The following is a 27,345-nucleotide window of genomic DNA, read 5'->3' as shown; positions in this document are numbered from 1 at the left end:
CAATTCATCCACTCGGTTACAACATTTGGACCAATAAATCTAAAATGTTATTTCTTAGCCATTGAAATGGTTAATTATTTTCGTTTTGCGGTAAACTACTAGTATATGAAACAAACTAAACTATGTTTTTGTCAACAGCAATATAATACAATACTTACTGGCAGTCCAAAGATTTGCCAATCATCCACCATTCAAACGCTACTTCGAAACCATGTATTTTGGATGTAGTTCAGGATTGGATTGGATAACATATTTATATAATTTGAAGCATTTTAGAAGGAGGATTGGACTATTTAATAATATTAAAAAAAGAAAGTAATTTCGACATAAAATTGTGAACGAAGGTGAGTGGCCTCGTTAAGGTTGTTAGGGTGCACAGCTTGTAGGGACGAGATGGGTTGCATCCCGTCAAAAAAAAACCTAGATTGACAGTCATTAGACATTGAAGGTGTAGTGCTGTGCTGAAATACAAATCTTGAGAAGCCGGATCCGTCTGAACGAGAGAGAGTATCAGACTAGGGCATAGTCCAGTCGTCATGGGTTGGTATAGTGGTGCGGACGGGCCCGACCCCAGAGGATACTAGATGGTATCAATATAAAATAAAGTAAAGTCTAGAAAAGAGTAGTAGGGGCCAACCCCGCTTCCTATTTCTTCTTAGAGTGGGGTGGTCAATCTTCCAGTGCTGCTAGGACAGGCTCGGACATGTCGAGACTAAACGCCAACAACCGTGGCGTTCTGCAGAATGGCCGTCATACGAGTCACGGAAAAACAAGTCGACATAAGTCAACCAGAGAAATGACGTGAAGGCAAGGAATCTCGCTAAAAAAGAATTCAAATTGGTGGTGCAGGCTGTCGAAACGAGAAGCGTTCCAGCGTTCAATCAGTTCCAGGGATGTCATTAATAGCCGGCACCCGGAGATTTTTCGCCGGCTATCGAATCAATTGTCGCTGGGTATCGAACTTCCAATAAACAATGTCAATGCTTGTCGACTTTTTGTTGATTACAGCCAGCTATTTGTTACAAACGTTTGCTGAGCTGTTGCTTAAGCTACCCATTAAACCAAACAGGCACATTGTAACTGGAAATGTTTAGTGAAAAAGCACGACTATCTGAACTCCCGAATTTTTATAACTGCCGTACGAGATTAAAAGCTTGTTCGTGATTGGACTACTAATGTAGGGATGGCGGGGGGGGCACGATCTAAAAATAGATCACTGCGTCATACTCTAGCCTCGCTTTCAAGAAGGTGCAAGAAAGAAAAATGAAACGCCAGTGTCGGCAAATGCTTTTGACAGTTTGGCCAAAACACGGCAAAACAAATGGTAAGTATCACATATTGATTTAAATAGTTACAGAATTGCAGAAGTTGAGTTGTTTATGTTTTAACATATTATTTGTTATTTAAATTGTATATATTAGTATTTATTAGATTATGTTTATCGCGAAAAGGTTGGTGCGTTGATTTGTTTCAAGTATTCCAACTGCAAAGTTAGTCGAAAGACCATAATTTTGTATTCAATAAATATCACACATACGATTTTAATTTGTTTGTTTTAGATTCGAGGAATCAATATATTTTATATAATTTTAAATTATAACTTTATATTATCTCCATATTGTAGGCTATAATACAGCGTTAAAAATTTCTAGCATTCTAAGCTTAATGGTGGAAGCAAGGCAAAGGTCAGTTTTAACGTGCACATTCAGAGCAAGCTAGCTAACATTTGCTAGACTGATTTTTACGCTAGACATTAAACCAAATTACCACTTTGGGAACCAATCAAATAGTTCGCGAATGTCAGCAAAATGTTTGCTGGCTGAAGTTGGGAGCTGTTATAGTGTACGCCATGACGGAAGCGTTATGGAAGAGCTTATTAATTTTTGTAGGGATATGCAAAGTGACGTCTTCTGGTGTTATTGTTGAGGCCACATTTGATTTTAATGACTACATTCAATTTCAGAACATTTGAGATAGTGTCTTATACAAACACAAAACACAGTAAAACAATGGGATGTGACTTTTAATATCAGGTCTTTTTTTTCTTTTTTTCCACCCCCATGATAACAATTAATCGTTCCATAATTAAATCTGAAAACGTTTTCATTACGTATTAATTTCGGCATTGTTCAGTAAATGAAACATTAAATGCAGAAAGTAAAAAATAATAGCGTATAAAATTATTTATCTTTTTCCTGTGTTTCAGCTTTGCTATTACAGGCTTCATAAACTAATATAGATATATTTTAGAAATTAGGATTTGTGAATTTTTAATAAATTTAAAGACTTTAAATAGAAATTTAACATTGAACATTTAAAAGTCTATCTTCCCTTAGAGTTTTGATTGGATAGTTCTGAAACTTAGTATAAATATGCCCAGTGACAGTCTTCGCAAACTACTAAAATATATTTTGGAAATGTTGAAGTTTTATTCAAATTAAAACAAATTAAATACAAATTCTCTAGTTTTGATCACATTGTTCTAAAACTTGGCACTATGATTCTCAGGTACAGTCTTCACCAAGTAATATAAATTTTGAATACAAATTAATAGAAAGATATTTCGGAATTTTATATTGACAAAATTAAAAGTTAAATAGTGGACTTCTATAGGGCGATAATGCCTGTTACTTTTTTTTTTTTCGTTTTAAAATTAGAATATTACTTATTAGATATTAATGGCAATTGACCAATTTACCTTTTCATTGTTTTAGATGATGAACTGCCTGATCATGCCGATAGTCCCGCCCTAGAGAGTGCAAGTGGTCTCACATCTCATTTATCCAGTGAACATGCAAACACACAAAGTTCACGTGATCATGGTGACAGTCCCGCCCTAGAGAGTGCAAGTGGTCTCACATCTCATTTATCCAGTGAACATGCAAACACACAAAGTTCACGTGATCATGGTGACAGTCCCGCCCTAGAGAGTGCAAGTGGTCTCACATCTCATTTATCCAGTGAACATGCAAACACACAAAGTTCACGTGATCATGGTGACAGTCCCGCCCTAGAGAGTGCAAGTGGTCTCACATCTCATTTATCCAGTGAACATGCAAACACACAAAGTTCACGTGATCATGGTGACAGTCCCACCCTAGAGAGTGCAAGTGGTCTCACATCTCATTTATCCAGTGAACATGCAAACACACAAAGTTCACGTGATCATGGTGACAGTCCCGCCCTAGAGAGTGCAAGTGGTCTCACATCTCATTTATCCAGTGAACATGCAAACACACAAAGTTCACGTGATCATGGTCATAGTCCCGCCCTAGAGAGTGCAAGTGGTCTCACATCTCATAGATCCAGTGAACATACAAACACACAAAGTTCACGTGATCTTGGTGATAGTCCCGCCCTAGAGAGTGCAAGTGGTCTCACATCTCATAGATCCAGTGAACATACAAACACACAAAGTTCACGTGATCATGGTCATAGTCCCGCCCTAGAGAGTGCAAGTGGTCTCACATCTCATAGATCCAGTGAACATACAAACACACACAGTTCTGCCAGTATAAACTATGTAGCAGATCCTGATCATATAATACCAAGCCAGCAACTGCAGGTATAGTCCCAGAGGTACCTCTTAAAGATACCTTGAATTCTTTGTTTCAAGACAAAAAAATACACCACTATCATAGATGTAGTGTTAGTTAGCATAGCAATAAAATTCATCAGAACACTAGAGACAAGTTTAATCATAACTGGTTATTTGACAAAAATCTCTCTTTTTGTAATAAAACCGGCATTTGGTGGCTAGTTTATGAAGAACATTCTGATTCAACGGATGCTGGAATGTTTTGTGTATTATGTAAAAAAAAAAAAACCTGGGCATGAAAAAAAAGCAGTGATAAGAAATCTGCAGTAGTTGATCACAGCAAGTCACGTCAACAGAAGTGCCATAGAAATGGAGCTTAGCAAAAGAGTGTCCATTTTCCACAAAGAGTTAGAAGAGCAACAGGCTGTTAGCGATGAAGTATTATTCAGTGCCTTCTTGGCAGTATACTGGCTAGCAAAGGAAGATGTGGCCATCTCAAAACTCTTCTCAATGATGACAATTTTAAAGGATGCAGGCCTTCATAAAGTACAGCATTTTAATTACACATCTAGGGAAACTATCAGGAATGTATTGCTATGCATTAGCGAAACATTGCAATTACAGATGGTGCATGATATACAGGGCCAATATGGCATTCTAGTTGACGACGTGACAGACCTATCATCGGCACTAGAGTTGGTTGTAACATTTATTCAGTATGTCAACCATAACACGGGCAAGATCACAACTGAATATTTTTTGTAGAGGATCTTCTTAAGAAGTCCAACTCTGCAAATGCAGAAACAATTACAAAGGCAATTGTGGACTTGTTAAGTGACACATTATTGGAAGGCAATTCCGAGAAATCTGAAATACTTAATGTTGAGTGGGAATTATTCAAACATACTTTAATTCAAATGCAGAGTTCAGTGCCCAATGAGGTAAAACAATCACAGGATCCTGGGGCAACAACAAAATGGGCGTTGCTGGAAATAATGAAACTGGAAACATCGTATGGGGCAATATATCCATTGCTTCTGTCAGTCGCTGAATTTGCCCTATCAGTACCTCTTTCAAATGCCTGGCCAGAGCGGGTAGCAAGTACCATAAAACGTATCAAAACAAGGTTAAGAAACCGAATGAAGACGACCATGTTAGACAGCCTACCGAGGGTCTCAATAAATGGCCCAACCATCGGTTCTCTGGAATGCCAATTACATGTACTAATACACGAGGAAGTTAAGAAATTTCAAGCATCAAAGAATAGGCGAAAGTTCCCAATATCTATTTAAATCTGTAAATGTACTACAAACCAATATATCAGGGTTTCTGCTGAAGGGTAAGGAGGGTAAAATTAATGGATACAATACACTGCTGTTTAACATTTGTCAAACTATATGAAATGCAGTGTGCATTTTCAGAACAGTTAAAACCCATTATCACCTATATGGGGAACTTATGGTCTGTTTTATTTTTATTATGTACCCCAAATTATTTTCTGGCAGAAAGTGAATATGGACATCATCAAATGAACACGGTAAGAAATGCTGTACTTGAAACATTCTATGCAGCAGTATGCCCTATGAGTTTTTCTGCTGCTGAATTTGTTCTAACCGATACTAGCCTACACAATCTCTGCTTCATTGTATTCGGTGATTCCTGCCTGTTGTTTCCAAGTTACTGTGTACAGATACAGTAAATGCTCAGTTCAGTATGACTGCTGATAAAATCAAGTATGTTGCAGCTCTGTTTGTGTCCTTTTTTCTATTATATTTGTAATCAGAGCAATTATATGGTAATGCTTTACAAACAAGTCATGGAGAAATTACTTTTGATCGAACTTGTCACACATTGAATTATAAGTTATATATGTTTACACAATTCATATTAGCAGAAGACTAATCATTTTAGCAATTTCCTAAAACAGTATATTAATATTATACTTAAAATAATAAAACCTGACAATTTATCACTTACAAATGATCCACTTTAAAGGGAGGGTAAACTCAAATAAGAGCCTTATGTGTTGGAAAGATGCATACCCGAACCACCAACACATACTGACACTTTAACAAATGAAAAACGCGTAATTTTAGAATTAATAAAAACCCATGATTATTCCTTCTAACTGGGGGCAGCCATTTTGTTTCATTTTTGTGACGTCCGGTGGTATAGCTTGGGGCGAAGTGACGTCAGCTCCGTCCAACCCCCTCTTAAGCACAGTGTAAACAAACGCTCTAATTTACGACAAGGCGTTTCGCTTTCATCAACCTGACTTGTAAAACAACATAAATGACTTGATAGTATATAATAAACTATTTAACTAAATATATTTCAATTTTCATCAATAGAACGAAATGCCTATTGGTAGGGTACATTCGAGCAAAAACGACCACTCACGATACCCAAGTGATAACTTTCTTTTCTTTGGGACTACGTAATTGATCAGTTTTGTGATTTTAGATAGGAAAGTCTACTTAATCAAGGGTTTTACAGAATTAATTACAGTAATAAAGTGATAATTTCTATTACGATTTGAGGGGTGTCCGCGCGGCTAAGAGACGATACCTTGTGATCTTAATTAAAGAGGCATGTCTTTTTAGTGTGTCTAGACACGGTGTTTGGGTACCGTCTAAATATACACCTGCCAATCAGGAACCACAGGTACAGGCCACGGAAAGAAAAGACCAATTAACCAAGAACACACTCCGATTATTATTTCAGTACGTGGGTTAATTTATGTACAAAACAAGTATATATTATTTTTCAATACAAAATAAGCCACCATTATCAAAGTGTTGAAATAACTGTATTATGTATTATGTTGCCGGCTTACTGGGATGGATATTATTACAGAACATTGCGAAGCATCTGCAAAAATCAGGTATGTTTTGTTTCTTCAGTTCGAAGACTAATTCCTGACACGTTAGGTATTACGTAACCACCAGCTCGCCAGAGGGCATATTCACTGGAATGGTACAAAATGGCTGTGCCCGTTATATATAACAGCCGTCACATTTAAGCGTTTTATTAATTAACTATACGATTATACTTGTTGATATTAAACAATAATGTGCGTTATATGTCGTTGAATATGCATACCAGGCCAAATGCCTTAATTGTCCCTTCCTTTAAGTCCAGTTTAAATGTCCTTTGAAAAAATAATGTTAATTTTGTTAAAATGTGTACAATAAACATAAATAATGTATACATGACTGAAAAAAATATATAGTGATCTTACGAAAGATCAATGCAACAATATTTGAGGTAAATCCCCACCCCAAAAACCCATGAGTTAACTTTGTAATGCATAATACCATATACATGTACATGATGCTAAGTAGTTACTGATAACTATATGCAAGTATATAAAGATCCTTTCAGTGTTATATATATTTTGGGAAGTAAACTTTTAAACACAACTCTGAATAAACACGTTTTATGTATATTTTATTAGCCAATAGGTCACATAAATGCCAAGCCTTGACAAATGGAAACAAAAATTTGTGAATTAGAAAATTGTGATATTCCACCACCTTCCAAGAGGCAAAAAATAAGCCATGATTTAAAAATCTTCTCTTCTTCCAGAACTACCATTTATAACTGAATAGTCTTCATATCTGTCAAAGTCCTTAAATGATTTATTAAAGTTGTCTATTTCATTAATTTTGTGTCCCCTGTCAAGGGCTTTACTAATTTGGCACAACAGGCTTTTCTGTTCAGGGCACACCAAGTTTTTTTTAGTACAGTAATTTTCATATTAGCTAGTGGATAGTTGTACATATTCAGAAATGCATTTCAAATTATTTTAATCTAATTACAGCTTAATATTTCATTGATTTTGAGGTGAAATGTTTTCAGGTTAGCATGTTCGTACTTAATTTGGGCATACTTGTTTTGGGCACATCCTTTAATGCCTCAGTTTAGATGCAATCTAAAATCCTGCTTGCTAGTGCCTGAGGAGGGGTGAAGTTTACTAGAGTATTATATAGAAATGCATTTATGATGCAATTTCTTCACAATTACTAGACCATTTGCAACTAAAGTTGGTGAAAAGCTGATTGAAATGTTGTGGGGAGGACCCTAATTAGTGCCCTTGTCACTGGACCCACATGAAAAGGATCTAAACATTAATTATTCGTCGTCAGGTCTTTTCCCGCATCATGATTAATGGATGCCTATAATTTGATTTTCACCTGCTATTTTTATTTTTAATGCCATCACTGAGTTCCAATGGCCACATGCATCCCTGTAGAAAACTCCATTTCACTGACAAAAACAAAACAAAATGCAGGATTCCCAAGTCGGGCACACGAAAGCACGTGCAGTATGCACAAGCCTTACCACGTCGAGTTCCAGACTGGGAATGTGTAGTTCAGGACATTCTGGACCTTTGACGGAATTTGATGCAGTGAACAAAGCCGCTGGAACTGTTCCTCTATATTTTCGGACGGTAGATAAAGGAGGGGCAGAAACTAAAAGAAACAATAGGCTGTACGAGACACGTTGAAATGTTGAGATTATCTTTCAATAAATACCGTATACATTATTACAATCTGCACTAACCTCTACTCAACTGCTCTTCAACCCTTTACTTCTTTGTACAGCCATGAATTCTCTCTTCAAATCTCCAGCTGTACTCTCCACAAACTATATATACTCTGTCAAAAAAGAAATGCATAGGTGGTAGGGAAAGAAGAAAAGTGTTTTGATTTGACAAAATATCAGTTTTTTGTACAATGTTGCTGAATGACCATGTTTGTTAATGCTCCTGGAATGAGACAGCATGCCCAAATGCAGCCAAAAACAAATTTAACGCACATTGTGGTACGTTGTGCGACAATTGCAGGAAATCGGCGTGAAATGGTCAGATTTTGGCGAATGCACGTGAAACTCAGGGAAAAGATTGGAGTAGTGATGGGTATTTAAAGCTGCAATGCTCGCAATGATGCCTCATTTCCATTTCAATGTAGACGAGTTACAAGATGCCAAGACTAAGCCTGCCGAATCGAAACATTGCAATAGGCCGCCTCCAGTTAGGTGAATTGCTGTCAGCAGTCACATGCCCCATGAATGTCCATCAGAGCACCATTTCACATCTCTGGGACAGGTACCAGCAGTTTCAATCAGCTGAAGTCCAGCCCAGAAGTGGAAGACCTCGCATAATAACTGCAGCACAAGATTGCTACATCTGGGTTCTTCACTTGCATCACCGAACTGCCACAGCAACGAACACTGCTGGATGCATACCTGGTTTGAGAAGGGTATCTGCACAAACCATTCGGAACAAACTTCAAGAAGCTGGTTTACAGGCTAGGAGACTGTATGTTGGCCCCGTCCTGCGACATCAACATCAACATTTACGTGTTCGCCGGTGCAATGTACAGGGGTGGAACTTGGGAAACTGGCAGCGAGTATGGTTCAGCGACGAGTCACGTTTCCTTCTACAGCGACATGATGGATGACAACGTGTTTACAGATGCCACAATGAACGTTTTGCCAACAACTGCATCACCCAAGCTGACAGATTCGGTGGAGAGAGTGTCATGATGTGGGAAGCCATCTCATACACAGGTAGAAGTGAACTTGTGTTCATATAAGGCAACCTGACACCTGTATGCTACCGGGATGAAATTCTTCGCCGTCACATGCTTCCCATTTTGGATTGACGGAGAGCTCTTTTAGCAGGACGATGCCAGGCCGCATACGGCAAGTGTAACAATGGATTTCCTATAGAATGAGAACATTAATGTGCTGCCATGGCCATCAAGATCGCCAGATCTCAACCCCATTGAACATCTATGGGACGAACTGGACAGACATGTACGCCAGTGTGACCCGGAGCCTCAGACGCTTCCGCAACAGTCACATGCACTGCAGGAAGAATGGGCTAGGATTCCACGTGCCTGGATTCAGAGACTCATTCAGTCTATGCCAAGGAGATGTTGTGCAGTGATTGCTGCTGCTGGTGGCCACATAAGGTACTGATTTCAGCGCCCTCGTGTGACGCTGTTTGGTGACGAAAATGCCTCCACTACCGTCAGTCCATAGCAAGAACATTGCCACATATTTATGTCAAATTTGACTGTGATACGATCATAAATAACGAAATTATGCCACTTTATAGTAAAGAGATAATTCTATGAATATTTCGCCTATGCGTTTCTTTTTTTGACAGAGTATATATATCCTACAACTTACCCATGCTATCCATGTCATAAACCCATGTAATAATTTTAGTGTATTAACCCGGTTAATAATGGTATTCAAATTTGCAAGGTCTCTAGGTAATGTGTTGCTGTGGATGGGTCATTTGCTTACAAGCCAACCTGAGCGAAACGTTTTCAAAGATTTATTGTAAACTGATGGCGAGTGTGTTCTGTATTGTGATTGGTTAATTACATTCTTTTTCAGGGATCGAATGAAAATAACACCCGGAAAGCTAATGATGTCATTAGAAAGCGATGTCATTAGCAATTGGAACAGGCGAAGTTGACGATTCAAGGGTCTACAGTTAGATTGTAGCCAGGTATTTTTTTCAAGAAATACCAAATATACAGTTAGTTCCGTTGAAAAATGATCCAGTTTACAATGCACATAACCATATGCAGTGTTCTCACTGCTCCATTTAAGCAGGGCGGTCCGCCCCGCTATTGCATTTTGCCGCCCTCCTTTATTTTTCTGCACCCATCTTTATTTTCCAGCACCTGTCTCTGCTATTTCCAAATGCACACTTTTTTCCACACATAAAAAAACAAAGATCAGTCCGCACACTGGACATCAAAGGAAACAAGCCCTGTTGTGTACGAAAAAGCAATTGATGAAACAGTTTTCGTACAACGTAATTTAACAGTATTTTTAACAGCCTCTATGTTGTCCCATACCTGTATCCATTTGTATGTTTAATACAAAGAAGAAAAGTTATATTTTATTTGAGCAATGAAAACATTTTTATTTTTTACGGATTTGGCAATCTCCGATTGAAAAAAACAACACTCACTTATTTGGCGCCAAATTTGTCACGTGATCAGAATGGTCATTCTGTCTTTTGTTTCCACTAACTATCGTCCGATATTTTGTCCACAGCAAGATATAATTGGTTGTAACTGATGATTTTTACTTTCTGTCATTTCCATCATTCTGTTTATTCAGCAGTTCTTTATAAAATATTATAAACTTTTAATTTTGGAGGATATCACCGCTTATAAAAACAACGGAAGTGGTAGTGTATACCGTCCCGTCTTGCCATTTCGTGGTACTCACCAATTCGGGGTATTTCCCAAAAACGTCATATCTCGCGACAGTTCATGTGTACTGCGCCACCTAGCGAACGTTTCTGAAGAGAAAGCGTCCCTGGATACCGGAGAACAAAATGTTCAAGATTGCATCAATTAATGTAAGTATTATTAAACTACATTGTCAAACAAGTAAAATACATTGTTCTTACCAAAATGCATTTTATACCATTGAGCAAAATAAAGTACCGAAGTTAGTACAAGACCTGTAACATGAAAATGTATGCATCGTCTGCTCTACCTTGTTATTGTAAATTATAATCACGTGACATATGTGACGTGGCTTTCGCCAATTTTTGAAATTATGGAATCGCATAAGGGCTATCTCTTATATCTGATTCCTTGTGTTTTTTTAGGATTTCACGTCACGTCATAAAAAGCGCTATCGATCATATAGCCCTACTCAACTTAAAAATGCATATGCAGATGTCACTGAAAAGGGAACTTCTGTATATAAGGCTGCCAGGCTGTATTCCGTTCCTGAACAAACACTCGGAGACAGAATATGCGGGATTATTTCCCCAGACACGACAAGATCCGGACCTGGTCCAATGTTTTCCTTGGAAGAAGAAAACAAACTGGCAGAACATTTGAAGTTGATGGCGTCTGTTGGCTATGGCTACACAAGAGCGCAGGTTTTAAATCTTGGAACCGACTATGCCACCCACTCTAAAAACAAACGGCCACACGATTGCAACTCTCTTTCTCTACAGTGGTTTTATGGGTTCATGGGAAGATGGCCAGAATTAAAGTTGAGACGACCCAAATCCTTGTCAGAGCTTCGAGTCTACGCTACTTCAGAGGAAAGCATAACGAAATACTTTGATGAACTGGAGACAATTCTTGAAAAGTATGACCTCAAATTATCTCCTGAAAACATATATAACGTGGATGAGAAGGGAATTAGTATGACTCACGCACCTCCGTATGTTGTAGGATCCACAGACGAGGTTCCAATTGAAATATCGCCAGAAAGATCATCCACAGTCACTATGATAGGGTGTGGCAATGCACTGGGTCAACAAATCCCACCATATTTCATTTTTCCTGGGGCTCGAATGCGCCAAGAATTATTAGAAGGAGCCACCATTGGTACGAATGGCACTGTTAGTAAGTCAGGATGGTCCAATTCAGACATATTTCAAACATGGCTTGTAGATCATTTTGCGAAGTACGCAACAGTTGGTGGAGATAAGAAGACATTATTGTTGTATGATGGTCACAGATCCCATATTTCACCTTATTTGGTTGACTGCAGTGCGGAATGGAATCATCCTGTTTGTTCTACCACCTCATACAAGCCATATCCTTCAGCCGATGGATGTGGGTTGTTTTGGACCGTTTTCTAAAGTTTTCAGTGATGAATCTCGAAAATGGCAACGTTCTCATTCTGGAACTCTCACCCGCTACAATGTCTGCTCTATTGCATGTCGAGCTTACGACATCTCGCTGACTCCCAGGAATCTTCAGAGTGCTTTCAGGAAGAGTGGGATTTATCCATTTTACCCAACAGCAATTGATTCATCTCTGTTGAAACCTGCCCAGTATGCTAAAAAGAGAAGAGCTGAACAATCTACAGAAACTGCGAGTAACAATGCCGATATTTCTCAACCACAAGACAGAAACACTGTTAACAATTTCTTTTCAAGTCACCTGCCAGTTGTACACCACGATAAACCCAATCAGTCTAAACCCAGGCGTTCAGCTCACAAGGTTGTTGGTGGAAAACCAATTACAGAGCCAGCTGTATCATCCCAACTGTATGAATATGTCTCTTCCTCTAAAAAACCCAAAGTTGTTTCTTCAAGAAAAACAAAAGCTGTAGTACCAATCAAAGAATCAAATTCACCGCAGCCAGGGCTCTCAGGAGTTGATAACGGGCTGATATCAAGTGACAACTTCTCGGAATCGGAAACTGAAGATGACGAAAAGTGTTGTGTTTGTGGGCTTTTTCAACCAGTTGAATTAAAAAGATGCACTTCACTGGTATTAACTCTGTGGGGACAGTGCATGTTCCAAAACTGTAATCACTGGGTTCATTTAAAGTACTGCTGTGATGTACGATGTCTACGACGACATGACGTGTTTTTCTGCCCGTGTCATGGCTTGCCATGCAAGCAGGAAGAATAAACATACATGTATCTTCGAAAGCTGTGAAGAAACCAGACCTGTAAATATGTTACATTTACGTTGGACGTTTGTGTGTTTGGATACATGTTAAATATAAGTTATATTATAACAATGACTAACATATTTTGTGCTTCGATTCTTTACGGAAATTCCCACTTTACGTTCGCGACAACAGAAACTGGTTGCCATCACTGGCCTGCCATAGACTGACTGAATGACGTATACCCCGAATTGATAGGTACGTCATTATGCAGACGGGTTTTCCAGAGGCCTCGACGGTGATCATGTGTCGGCAATTTCCATCGGGGATGAATTGATTTTATGTAGCAAAGCATAGTAGGGTAAGTGAATTTTAACTTAGTGAAAAAATATTAGCTGTATGTTTCCTTTGTTTATAATAGTAACCAATTCTTCGCTAATGCCACGAAAACTCGGTACGCGTGGGTAATTAAAATAATTTATCTTGGGTGCCAAATAATATATAAACCGTCTGTACAAAAACAAAACTACTTTTTATCAGCTGGCGATAATATTTTATCACAGCGATCGATTCATTCGATAAAGATGGAAATAACAAAAAATGTATTCGACATTAGGGGATCACTTTACAAACATCTTTATTGTTTTTTGTATATCTTGAAATCTTTATTAAAAATAATAATATTAAAACTTTGATCGGTTCAGCAAAACCGGAACTGCCCATGAATGTCTTCGGTTCAATTAAAAGACTAGTCCGCTTGTATTTCATATAAACTTTTTTGTAGGCAAAATAAGAAGTATGTTTTACCCACAAAGTCAACCAACACACAACAATATGGTAACCACCCTTTTTTTTTTTTTTTTTTCGGGGGGGGGGGGGGGGGGGGGGGGGTTATTGGTGTGGTGTTGCGCGGCCACCCTCCTTTAATTTTCACCCAGCGAGAACACTGATATGGAGTTTTTAGATTTGCGGGTGTTATTGTCTATTTGCGGGATCAAATAGACAATAACACTCGCAAATCTAAAAACTCCATATGGTTATGGTTAAAATGTCTGACGTCAAACTAATTTGTGCTAATCGTGATGACGTCATATTACCAATGGCAGTGACGAATCCATTATATATATATATATTATTATTATTAACTTTGAGAGAATGTTCAAAAATAGCATCATAAATAAATTTGTAAATAAAATAATCATAAATTTACTTTAATTGTCCCATCACCTATTATAATGACAATATTATAACTATAATAGCAGGGTGTGCACTTTATGGTCACCCGATCGCCCATGGTGAGTCAAAATAGCGTCAGGCAAGTCAAAACCTTATCATGTGTCGCCCGCTTATAGCAACCAAAAAGTTCTGCATATTGTAGTATAGTATCAAAAACCTCGGCCACGTAAATATATTCGTAGGTTCAATCGGAACACCTCAGCCATGTCAGTCTTTACTTTCCATTTAGTTACGATCGGAATAACTCGTCACATTCCGCTACGCTATGTTTCGCAAAAAGATTTTGTTTACGAGCAGGAGCCTATTTCACTAAACATCGTAAATGTACGTTTATGTGTAAAACTTACATCTGTCGTACGTCTACGTCTACGTGTATGTTTACTCCATTTCACGAAGCCGGTCGTAGAAATACTACTATTGTCCGAACCAAATTGTTAACAACTACGAAACATTACTCTCCTACCTTTAATTGCCGTTAGATTTCCTCCAAAGTTTGTCCAGACACAAATCTTGAAAAAAACATTACAATGACACAGATTCCACATACCAGATGATAACCATGTCACCTATATCGACTTCGCTGAGAGCGCATAGGGAAAAAAGCATGTAATTTTGTATCGGCTGCCATTTTGACTTTTTATGGAATATTCTTCAAGAGGGGTGAAAGGATAGGACTTAATCTAACAACGTCATAACATGTTATGATATAAAAGAAAACGTGATGACGTCATATTATTATTATTTTTAAAAATTATTATTATTATTATTTTAATGATACCACTAGAGATCATCGATTTCATATTAATTGTGTCACATACTTTGGAGGCTTTCACCCCTCTTGAAGAGTATTCCATAAAGAAGCAAGATGGCAGACGGCAGAAAACTGCATGTATTTTTCCCTATGCAATCTCAGCAAAGACAATATCGGCGACATCGTTGCAGTCTCGTGTGTGGAATCTGTATATTTGTAGTGGGTTTTTTTGCGATTTGTGTCTGGACAAACTTTGGAGGAAATCTAACGGCAATTACAGGTAGGAGAGTAATTTTTCGTAGTTGTTAACAATTTGGTTTCGGAAAATAACTTACTTTGCACGTAAATCTACGTCTGTTTTCTTTTGCAGCTCATTTAGCATAAATTTGACATCTAAAACCGATTATTAATAAATCAATGTGCTCTAGTACTGTCGTTCAACAAAACAAACTTATAACTTTAAAAAAAAAGAACGAATAAACTTGATAAAGTTTGGAAACCACCGTTTCCAGTATACCAACACAACGGTTGTACTGTACCAAATAAATTCCTATAGGCGACAATGTTAACCTATGTAGTTAAAAACACTATATTATGGGTCAATTCCCTATATTTGCTTTGGGAGAGTGTTTGTGTGTGTGGAGAGGGGGGGGGGGGGGGGCACTGATGGATCGGGTACAAACTCTATATCAGATTTTGGGTTACAATGGTAAAAATTAATGTGATACAGGTGATGCGCCAGTTCCGGATCACTTCCGGATCACCTGTAGTTACCGATCAGTCTGTCGGTATATTCAATTTTTAGTCATTTCTATGTAAATTTCATTAAACAAATATTCTATCAAACAAATAATACATGTTTCTTGAAATTGTACGTAAAATAACTGTAACAGTATATAGTCTTGGTTTTATTTTAGACGGCGATACATAACCACTATTAAAACTTTACACGAACAGACGACATGAAAAAAAGAAGACGTTTAAAAAGAGAGATGAAGTTTTTGATGTTTTTCTTTTTATATCCTTTGAAATTTTATAGTACGAGTAGGGGAAACATATATAGATTGTGCATGACTAGTTTTATGAAAAGTGATGCTGCAAACGACTTATTGTAACTCCTCAAAGGGGACACACTTGATACGCCAGTTGCGGATCACTCACAAAACGGAAGTATTTACGTTGTAACTGCCGCTAGATGGGGCGATGAACGCAGGGTTTATCTCAAGACTCAAAAACGTTGAACACGGTGGAATTTTTTTCTCCCACTTCCCCCCCCCCCCCTTCCTTTATAACAATAATAATGATGATGATAATGATAATAATAATAATAATAATAATAATTATTATTATTATTATCATTATTATTTTCTTCTTAAACCTCTCTTGATTCGTCATTTTAACCACTAGTTCATAATAATTCGACTCTGTATGTCTCGGGGCCCATGTCATAGTAGCCCTAGACTGTTCGTCCCATGGCCAGTCATCCTCTACAAAATATTATATTAATCGTTGTAGTTCCACCTATGTTTCTTGTATTATTTTTGTTTTCTACAGGTAATGACAATATGTATATAATGTAAAGACACGTAATTTACAAACTGAAACTACCATTTTAAGTGTTGTCCACTTGTCTCTCACGTTATATTTGTAAGCCTACATGTAATTAGCCATTCGTACGAATACCAGCCGCAGTCATTCACAAATATGGCTAATATAAATAAAATGTAGTTTTTTAAAATTCCATTTTCGTTTAATTCGGGCAAAAATCAGTCTGCCCTGCCCCCTACAAAAATAAGAGCCCGTATAGTGAGGTGGCTTAGTGACAAAATAGTTACACGGCGGACAAAAGTGCCATTTTTTCACCAAAGCACCACATGGGCCTGTAGATTTAAAAAAGGTCATGCTCCAAAAATTGTGATGACCGGAAGGGTCAAGTATGACGTCATTATGACGTCATGAAGTTGATTTTCTTATAAAACAAAGGCAGTGTCTTAAATACAAATTATCTTTGGATGGCAGACACTGGAAAGGGTCATGGGTGTTTCCAGCTGTGTGCACAGTAACCTTATCCTACACTGAGATGGTAAATTGTGCTCCCTGGTATTGTAGCAGGTTGCTAGAAGCTCTTAACAACTTTAGAAAAACAATTTGTCAAACAAAGCAAAGCCTTAAAACCAGTTATAACAGATATATTTGTTATACTAATTATTACATGAAATGTAAGCTATCGTACCAGTTATAACATATATTTATTACACTAATTAAACACGAAATGTAAGCTATCAGAGTAAACTGCACCACCTGTAGTGTTGAGGTACTGACTGAATTAATAATCAACCGTTAAGATAAGTTAATACGTTTAATGATTTTTAATACACAGTAATTTAACGAAACAAAATGAATACAGGGCCAGTAACTATATTCGGCATTTTTCTTTAAAAGTTTTCACTCGTTCTAAAGTCTACGTTTTGACATGTTCTAAAACAAAATTATGTTCTTCAACTTAATGATTTAAACAGCAATTTAGAGAGAATAAAATGACAAATATATTTACAATCAACGTGTAATGATTCCTAGCAGAATGCGCATTTTCGTACGTTTTACAAAAATGCACAAAAATCTCATCGTGTGTAAGATGTTTGCATGCAACATGGGTCATATGTTACTAAAACAATGTTTAGAAGTTATATGTGATTAAAACTTACTAAAATAATATGAAATTAGCAAATAATTTCCACAATTCTACTGTCCATGCAAGTAATACTACTAAAGGTACCCGTGTTGAAATCAAAATCTATTGATTAATACACTTTAAATTGCACATATATGCACTGGCGTATCCGGGTAGCCAGGGATTGGGCACAAGAGGACCTCTTTTTTCACAATACCAACTTTTATAATACATGTCACCCCATAAAATGTGTAAAAGCAGTGCCCTCTATCTCCACTCCACCCCCCAATAAACAATCCTGGCTACCTAATATATATATATATATATATATATATATATATATATATATATATATATATATATATATATATATATGGTTAGTGAATTGTTAAAATCACCTATTCCATGTTCCATATTTTTTTTAATCCTCAAACTCTAGGCGTTTGGTGCTTGTGGATAGTTGTGTATCAAGTTTTAACTGTTATTTTTGTTCCCCTAAGAATTCATTATGACGCAGGTGGGAAGGTGTGTGTGTCCCGTGATCATGACTATGTGGATCTACAAAACAAAGCTGGCTATGACACAGCACAACTCGAAACGAATCTGGCAAGTGATATCTTGAAATCTGAGCTGGATTATTATCACATCTTAAGCCAGTGTCTTTCCGCAACGTTAATTTTCAATCCAGACCCCGGCAACCTGATCTGGAAGTTGTTTAAACCATAGTTATCATATGTCCTCTCTGTGAGGTATTTCAACACTGGTCTGTAAAATGCAAAAGGAAAATTGTTACCGGCATAGTGGCTGCTGCAACAAAACAGCGACAAGGTATCATTTATATGCATTTCCCCCATTAACAGGAAAGTACATATTACAATCTTTAATGTACCAGTGAATGCCATTAAGTACAATAAGACCAGGTGTAAAACATATCTAAATACAGTTTAATGCATTCGTCATCAGCACTGATCTGGTGCGTGATTAAGTATAATGTTTGTCTAATGCGCTCGCAGAATGATACACATGTACACACACACATTTTATTTAAACACACTATAGCAGTAACCACTTTGTTATAATGACCAGAGATATCTCATCATTGGAACATCTGAAATGCTACAGTTATTCCAATTAATGTAGTAATATCTAGATATTTTAGCCCAGAAAATATGAATGTGCATACATTTCAACTACTACAATGAACAATATTTATTATTAGTATGCATATTTATTTTATGCCATTTATATAAAGGGGGTCGCTTCTTCTAACCAATTAATTATAATATGAACTACCATGAACGGACTCCGATTTAAAGAAAAATACTTGACCTGTATCTACTAATTCATGTTCAACTCTATGTCAAATATTATATAATGTCTATAAAATATACAATGACTAGAAAAGTTACAATCCTGTGATGATGCCTTTGAAATAATATAAACTAATTTCCCTCTATGCTAAGTAAATTAAAATATTTTATTGCGTATGGTCATAAAACATTTATCATCTTTGGGCCGGCATCTTTTTTACAATAAACAAATCCCAGGCATTTTCATTTTAAATTGCAACTTAAATTCATTTTTTTATATATAATATTCAAATTGTCTACAAAATACAGACATAACTAGATCATAATATTTAACTAAGGTTGTTGCATATGGGAGCCATGTTTAAAAAAAGAAAGAAAGGAATTTTATATTTAATGACACACTCAACACAACTACAGGTATGTGGTGTCAGACATGTGGTTAATGACCACAAATATATTTTAGAGAGGAAACTGTAGGCAACTATTTTTTTTAATTAGCACCAAGGGATCTTTAATATATGCATCATCCCACAGACAGGATAGTAGGCCTACACATCATGGTCTGTAACACCAGTTGTGAAGCACTGGCTGGAACGAGAAATAGTCCAATGATTACACTAACAGGGATCGATCCTAGACTGACCGTACACCAGGCCAGCACTTTACTACTGGGCTACGGCCTGCCCCCGGCAAATTAATTTAATTATATTTGTTTCCCCTCTAATACACATAGTAACTATTCAGACTAAAATAAGGGAAAACAACTTTCCTGTTTAACTAGGTTCTCTGTCTCTGTTCAGTTAATATTTTCTTAACTGCGTGTTTCTTCTGTAGAACTAAATGAACTCTGCAATCACTTCTTATTAAACTATTTACATAACCGGCATTTATTCAGCAACTAGTTAACAACACACACATTTTACCACATTCCAGATGTCTAAGAACTAAACACTTCATTATGACGTCATAGGGACCTGTTCCCGTTACCAGATTTTTTGGAGCATGACCTTTTTTCAATCCTTATATCCATGTGGTAGTTTGGCGAAAAAATGGCACTTTTGTCCGCCGTGTAACTATTCTTCCATTTTTTGTCCTTAAGCCACCTCACTAGTATGACCTGTTAGATCGCCAGTCTAGAATCGCTAAAATCGCTGCACACGTGTCTTTGTATTTGCCCCATAAGACGATTCAGTAATGTTGCCCGCCCCCCTCAGTGTGAGAGCCGTCGACCCCATTGCTTGCTTGATTGATTGATTGGAAAAAAAAGAAAAAGGTTTACTGTACAAAGAAAAGAATCGGCACAAGTTTGACATGAGGACCTTTATAAAACCATGCCACCGCCATTGGTCTGTTTCGCATGTGCCATTGCACGTGCTTTTTGCATACTCGACTACTCGACTTTGGGAGAGGGGGGGAAGGGGTCCTTTATTTGGTTTTGTCAACGAAGTGAAAATCTCTTATTCGGCTTAATTATAATACCAATTTAAACAGTCTGTACCACTATAGGGTGGATTATTTTTTTCAGTGGAATTTTTGTTTTACACAATCGCATTCTGATGCAGGAGAGTCAGTCGGCCACTGATCTGTGTATTCACACGGTAAATCTGAGCTAGCCCTAGCCTTTAGACCGTCCTTGAAAATAATTCTGTATTCAGGAGTAGATCCAGGAATTATTTTGCGGGGGGTGGGAGACTAACCAGAAAAGGGCAAATGGAACAACACGTCAGAAATAATAATTAATAATCCACTTTTGTGACTGTTTAGTGTGTGTCACTATATTAATATATATCATTATTAACAAGGGGTCTAACCGTCCTGCTTCAAAATTATTTGCTTAATTTTAATATTTAAACGGGCGGATTAAAAAAAAAAAAACCCACCCCCACCGCGTAGATAACCTGTAAAATTTATAATTTCGGACCCACCCCACCCCCCCCCCACCCCACCTAAAGCATAATCCACCCCTGTATTATGATAAATACTAAACCGTCCCAAAGTTGATATTTTGCTATGTCATTTCTTTCTATTTTCCAGCCTTTGTTCCTTTCATAAAGAAAATGTGACTTTTAAAAGTCATCAATATAATAATAATAATAATAATAATAATAATAATAATAATTATTATTATTATTATCATTATCATTATTATTATTGATATATACGATAATAAATGAAAACAATTATTTATTATTAGTAATAATAATATTAATTATTATTATTATTATATACTAGAATGCCAGAAATCAAATTTAATTCAACTTGTTGAAAGTACACAACGAAAATAAGGATCGCGCACCTTTACTTTTGACACACGCCCCGTGTAGCTGACGTCATGGGACGTCATCGTTGATTTTCAATCCATTTTAGAAATAGCTAATTAGGGGCGTAATCAGGGGGATGGGAACCCTATGGAGTTGCAAATGATCATAAAATATGTCCGGCAGGATCCACGAACGTGCTGAAAGTGCTAACATGTTGGAAATTGTGTTTTTGAAGGCGTAAGCATCTATTTTTCGAAAGTGATCCGGAACTGGACAAAGTGATCCGCAACTGGCGTAAGTACGCCAGCTCGAACAACACTGTTTTTGGTGCCAAATGTTTACCTAAATTGACATTTTATATCACTGTTTATTTATATGGTTGATTATCTTTATTACCAAGAATTTCTTTTAAAGTCATACGCGCGCATGTTGACAGAATTCACAATTTTGTTTGAAGTGATCCGGAACTGGCGCATCACCTGTAAAAAGTCTCACAAGTGTTTGTGTGTGTGTGTGTGTGGGGGGGGGGGGGGGGGGGACGTACCCCCAGGACCCCTCCGGTTCCTACTGGCCTGATTTGGACAAGTCGATATGCACTTTAAAAAACAAAAACAAAAAAATTATGGTGATTTCAATTCGTGTTTTCCAACAAAGTAGTAGATATACTGCAAAAAGGGTCTGCATTAAAAAAGAAAAGAAAAAAAAAGGCATGTCCACCCCATGGATCCGCAACTAAAAAATTTCTAGGTTATAAACGAGTTTATTATTTGTGTAGGCAAAATACAAGATGGCGTTTGGGTGCAGTGGCGTAGCGTGGGTTGCCAGCGCCCGGGGCAAATCAAGTATTGCGCCCCTAACCAGTGGACCGTTAGCACTCCCCGAGTCCCTTCCACCAGTCCAGAATTTTGCGCCCAGGGCAAGCGCCCCAGTGGCCCCGCCCACGCTACGCCACTGTTCGGGTGTATTTTGGGTGGGTTTCTTTTTTTGTTTTCACCCCAATCAAAATAAAAGTCCACCAGGCAGTCATTTGTGCATGGATATATCTTTTATTTCTAAATTGTAGAGAAAATATGATGTTGAATTTTAAAAAGATGAAAGTAAAACATGGTATAGTGCGTCAAATATAAGTTTAAAAAAAATACATTTGATAGCAGGGGCGGATCTTGACATTTGTAAAGGGGAGAGGGGTGTCACAGAATTGTAATAGGAGCAAGTTGAGTTTGTGCAAGGTAAATGAGCCGAGGTCCGAAATATTCGTAATGAAGACAAGAAGAGACGCGTTTTTAGGACAGTTTACCACACCCCTATGTCCAGACCACGGTACGGCCCTGCGTTTAATGGGAGCTGGTACAGGAAATAGGTACTGGGGAAAAATATCGTCTGGGGTTTTTTGCTGCATACATTTGCATATATAAAAAAATACGCAGACTCGTCTTAATAGAACGCTGTCAGCCTATTTGAAAAAAAAACCCAGTGGATTATTCGATGTCAAACATTTGGTAATTCTGACAAGTAGTTGTTAGAGGAAACCCGCTACATTTGTTTCCTAATGCAGCAAGGGATCTTTTATATCCGCTTTCCCACAGACAGGAAAGCACATACCACGGCCTTTGGCCAGCTGTGATGCACTGGTTGGAACCAGAAAAAAAATTCAGTTGAATGGATCCACCGAGGTGGTTCGATCCTGTGACGCTGGTACCTCAAGCGAGCACTCAACCGACCGAGTTAAATCCCGCCCAAGTGGATCAAATGACACAGGTAACAAAACTGACTATCACTGGATTAATAAAGGGAGTTAATCTGTTAAACACTTTACAAAAACCAAAAGTGTGACCATTTTATGAATTATAGAAGTGGATGTAGCAGTTTACGTGTGCGACTAGTTGTGGTCGAGGGCACTCTTAGATTTACGTCTAACTTTACTCGTAACTTACGTTTACACTTCTTTGTGAAATGCTCTTCAGTCGTAGATTTACGTTTACGTGCAAAACGTAGCTTACGATGTTTAGTGAAATAGGCCATCCACCCGGTCAAACTACGGGGAGTGGAAGCTATTGTAGTGACGTCGCGCCGGGATGATCTTTACCGACAGGGATTCCTCAGCCATGACATGGATAACAACACCATCCACAGAATCATGAAGATCGTCACCGGCGCCCAGTACCCACAGATGGTCCACTGCCTTAGCACCCACAGCTACAGGAGACTGGTGCCTCACTGAGGAGAGGAACAACATCACCTCCCCGTAGATGCTGTGCACCCAAACGGCCTTAACGAGGCCACTCGCGTGGACATATCAATCGGACTTTAAACTTTTAGATCTGCGTTCAAAATTTTATGTCGAAATTACTTTTTTGTTTTTTTTTAAAGGGGCACACCCTAGTTACGGCTAGTTGTTAACCATTACGGCGTTGTTTTTCGCTATTAAACCCATTTTTTCACAAATAAAACTGCACTTTACTTAACGTTTATTATTTAGAATATACATTTCCATTCACCTGAAGTGTTTTTTGGTAATCCTGGTAATACTGGTGTTTGTAATACCACAAAATGCATTTTTCGTATTTCTGAAAAACGGCTGCACGTTTGAGAAAAAAACGTTGAGCAGACAAGGTCTGATCTATTTTTAGACGGGATATTTCCATTTCAATGTCACAGACGTTGGTATACCATGTGACCGTTATCATTTTGGTTCGGTTTGTTTTCTCGTGCACGGTTCGCGCAATCAACATCCGATTTGTTGTTCATTTGTGAGATTTTTCTTCACAGTTCGTGAACATTTTCAGTAACAATAAAGTTCAGACAAGTAAGTATCTCAATACAAAACGTTACAAACCCTTAAAACCAATAATTTTGCTAAGTCCTACGATATCTGGAGAGGGGATACAACCAGGACAGAACAGATGGAACATGTCCAGGAGAGGTGAAAAGAACGCACCCCAAGTCTGTGAAATTTGTCGTGACATAGGCATTGTTGTGCTTCGAGCGACATCTACCGGTGACATCAGAATACAAACTTTCAAAATTATTTCAAGCAATTGGGACATGGGGATTCCCATGGTATTTATCAATATAAAACCTGCTTTTTCACTCCATTTGATAAAAACGTGATCTAAGTGTGTTACAGGTTTGTAGATTAACCAAATTATAATTTATTTTCGCTAGTTCCATCCAGCGAAAATAAATTATAATTTGGTTAATCTACAAACCTGTAACACAGCGGCTTTAATATTATTAAATAGTCCGATCCTCTCTTCTTTCTGTTATTTAATTTTGGACTGTCCTTCTAAAATGCTCCAAATTATATAAATATTCAGCCGATTTTTGGCTTGTAACCTTTTTATTAATTTTTTTCTTTTCTATTAACTTCTTTACTAATTGCTATTTTCAAAATTCTGCCCAGTTTCAACCCCCCCCTTACGGAAATAACTTATACAAACTTATAAGTGGAATATACTTTACTTATACGCCACTTATAAGTGGCCTATAAGTTACCCATATATTGGTATAAGTGAAGTATCAGTGTGTATAAGTATAAGTGAAAAGAATGGTTAACTGATACATCACTGATACTCCACATATAGTTCACCTATAAGTGGTTTATCAGTGGTATAAGTGAACTGGAATTAAGACATTTTTTGTTTGTTGCTATAAGTGAAATATAAGTAAACTATTAGTTTGGAGATAGTCCTTTTGCAAAGGAAATGATGTGTTCCAAATGAACGGGGGAAAAACTAAGTCCAAAACATTTTCATGGTTATTTTAAAAAAATTCATAACTTCTCACAGGATTTATCAAATTCATTGGGAACAGTGGCTAAACAACCAAACATACATGTAACAGAATTTGATAGTATTTCCAATAATAATTTTAAAAAATATTAATATTAATACACATGATGCTATATGATTATAATTATCCCATGCTACCTCCTCACTTAAATAGACCCTCCAGACTCACCACCTGTCACAATAAATATCTGTAAAATTATAGCTGTAGGGCAGAGGGGGGTGGGGGGGGGGGGTGGAGGTGAGCTCCATTTCAATGTTTATTACAGTATGGATTTATTTTATCTATTAATAGTAATTTACATTTACATATAAAAAAAAGTTAATTCACTTTAAAAAACAAAAAACCCCAAAGACAACAACAATGACATCAGGAATTCAGATAGAACAAGGGATTATTATGAGAGGTGCAAAATCCTGAGATTAATAGCCTTGCCATGGTGCAACTTCAAAAGGACTTAATTCAGATACCACTGTGTGGGTCTCCAGTCAGTAGGAGGAAACTACAGAAGAAAAAAAAAATGGCGGCACCTGGACATTTTCTTTGTGCACATGTGTTTTGTTAAGACTATACCTCATGTCCGTGGAACAAGTCTATCATACAGGAAAACTAATTTGGTAAGTATATGACTACATATAGCACCTATTTTTTAATTTTAACACTTCATGTTTTTCATTTAAAAACCATGCATTACAATCATTGTTGGATTTTCAAATAGACAAAATGGCGGCATTCCTTTGTCTGATAAATTATCTTCATTTATGTTAATGCATGTGCATAGACATTTCATTTAGTGAATACAACTATATAGTTCAAACTATAGTGCTGATTATAGTTATTTTGTCACATAAAGGTTTGGTGTTGTTGTTTACATTTAAATATTATAAGTAATTAGTAGTAATTAATTAAAATATACTTGTGGTTTCCCTCTGTTACCAACAAACATGATTTTTCTTTCTTTTTTTATGTCAAGGCAAATTTTAAAGTTTTTAAATCCATATGATCAATTAATAGCTTGGAAGTATTAATAAGTTATAATTTTTAATAAATATAATTTTGATCATTGTGACTATAGGAGCAATGGAGGAACATTTGTGCCATTGTACATTAAAACAGTTTATGTGATAAAACCAACTTGAAAAGCATCATAAATATATATATATATATTTTGATTAAATGAACTAAAATAATTTATGTAATGTTCATCAACTTCTGCAATTCACAAACACTGGAAGTCTTTAGATATCACCTTACAAAGGGATTACATAGCTCCACTAATTGGGGCAATAAAATGTCTATAGGAGAATCATAATGGGAGTTGTCACCTGATCACTTTGTACCTGTCTTATCAAAAGGATGTGTATCTCTACTTCTAGCAGACTGGGAGTAATTAATTTACTTCACACAGTTCTAATTAAAAGCCCAACGGAAATGGGGGCAGTTGTAATAACTGACATTTTAAACAGTAACATGAAACATATTTGTTAGCTTTTATGTTTGCTTAATACACATTAATTTTTATAAGCCCAATCATTGCATGTTAATATCATTTACATTAAACTGTTTTAAAGTCAGAATACCTATTGTTTGTTCAGAAAAATAAAGATGCTACAGAGAACACCAAAAGAAAAACCTAGTGTCATCATATTTTTTACAAAATGCAAAATTAAAATGGATGTTTTCATTTATTCACCAGTTATAATATATCTCCAGATGCATACATGTTGTAATGGTTCATGTACTGAACAAATCAGTCTGACTGATGTTTTATTAAAGTTGATCATCGATCCAGCTTTAATATCCTCAACATGTACATGTATACAAATACATGAAACTTATGAAAACATAATCAGTTGAATCAGAGAAATTTATAAACAGTTATTACTTATTTGCATGATTCTTTCTAGTACTTTCCAGAACTTAAGAGTTTAAAAATATATGTATATACATGTATGTATTTTATTTTCTGGTTTCTTCTTAATTAAAATTAAAGTTCAACATTGAATATTTCAAAGTCTGTTTTAATACAAAAATTAACGTTTATTCTAGAGATTTGATTGAATATTTTTTTAAACTATTATTTTTAGAAGTAAAATTGAAAATTTAACTGAAAGTTTGTTTCTTCCTGAAGTTTTGATTCCCCACATCTGAAACTTGGTAGGCTGTGATTCTCTAACTTAGTCTTTAAAAACTAATAGAAAGAACTAAATGTTTACATTAAACAATTGCTAATTACATAGCAGATCTATTCAGACTATATAAAATATTTTTTTCTTTTGCAGAATCCCATCTGAATGTTGGATGACATATATCAAGATGGCAGTGAATAAGACATAACTGAAAAAATGGGATGTGAGAGAATCCAATCTAACATTTAAAAATAA

The 27,345-nt window shown here is 36.7% G+C and overlaps 2 protein-coding genes across 2 annotated transcripts in view; both read left to right on the top strand.

Annotated features, from left to right (window-relative positions):
- The first annotated feature begins 11,561 nt into the window (after nt 1-11,561).
- LOC121383505 overlaps nt 11,562-27,345 on the top strand; it is a 34,468-nt gene continuing 18,684 nt past the window's right edge. Inside the window, exons 1-2 of the mRNA XM_041513577.1 lie at nt 11,562-11,943; nt 12,092-12,771. Of these exons, the coding sequence (XP_041369511.1) occupies nt 11,562-11,943; nt 12,092-12,771 (1,062 nt within the window). The remainder of the gene's footprint in view (nt 11,944-12,091; nt 12,772-27,345) is intronic.
- The window catches only part of LOC121382855, a 43,836-nt gene continuing 37,438 nt past the window's right edge, over nt 20,948-27,345 (top strand). Inside the window, exon 1 of the mRNA XM_041512483.1 lies at nt 20,948-21,466. The gene's annotated coding sequence lies outside the window, so the exon portion shown is untranslated. The remainder of the gene's footprint in view (nt 21,467-27,345) is intronic.

Source organism: Gigantopelta aegis, chromosome 10, assembly GCF_016097555.1.
Source record: "Gigantopelta aegis isolate Gae_Host chromosome 10, Gae_host_genome, whole genome shotgun sequence".
Taxonomy (NCBI): Eukaryota; Metazoa; Mollusca; class Gastropoda; order Neomphalida; family Peltospiridae; genus Gigantopelta; species Gigantopelta aegis.
This window is presented reverse-complemented; position numbering and strand designations above follow the sequence as displayed.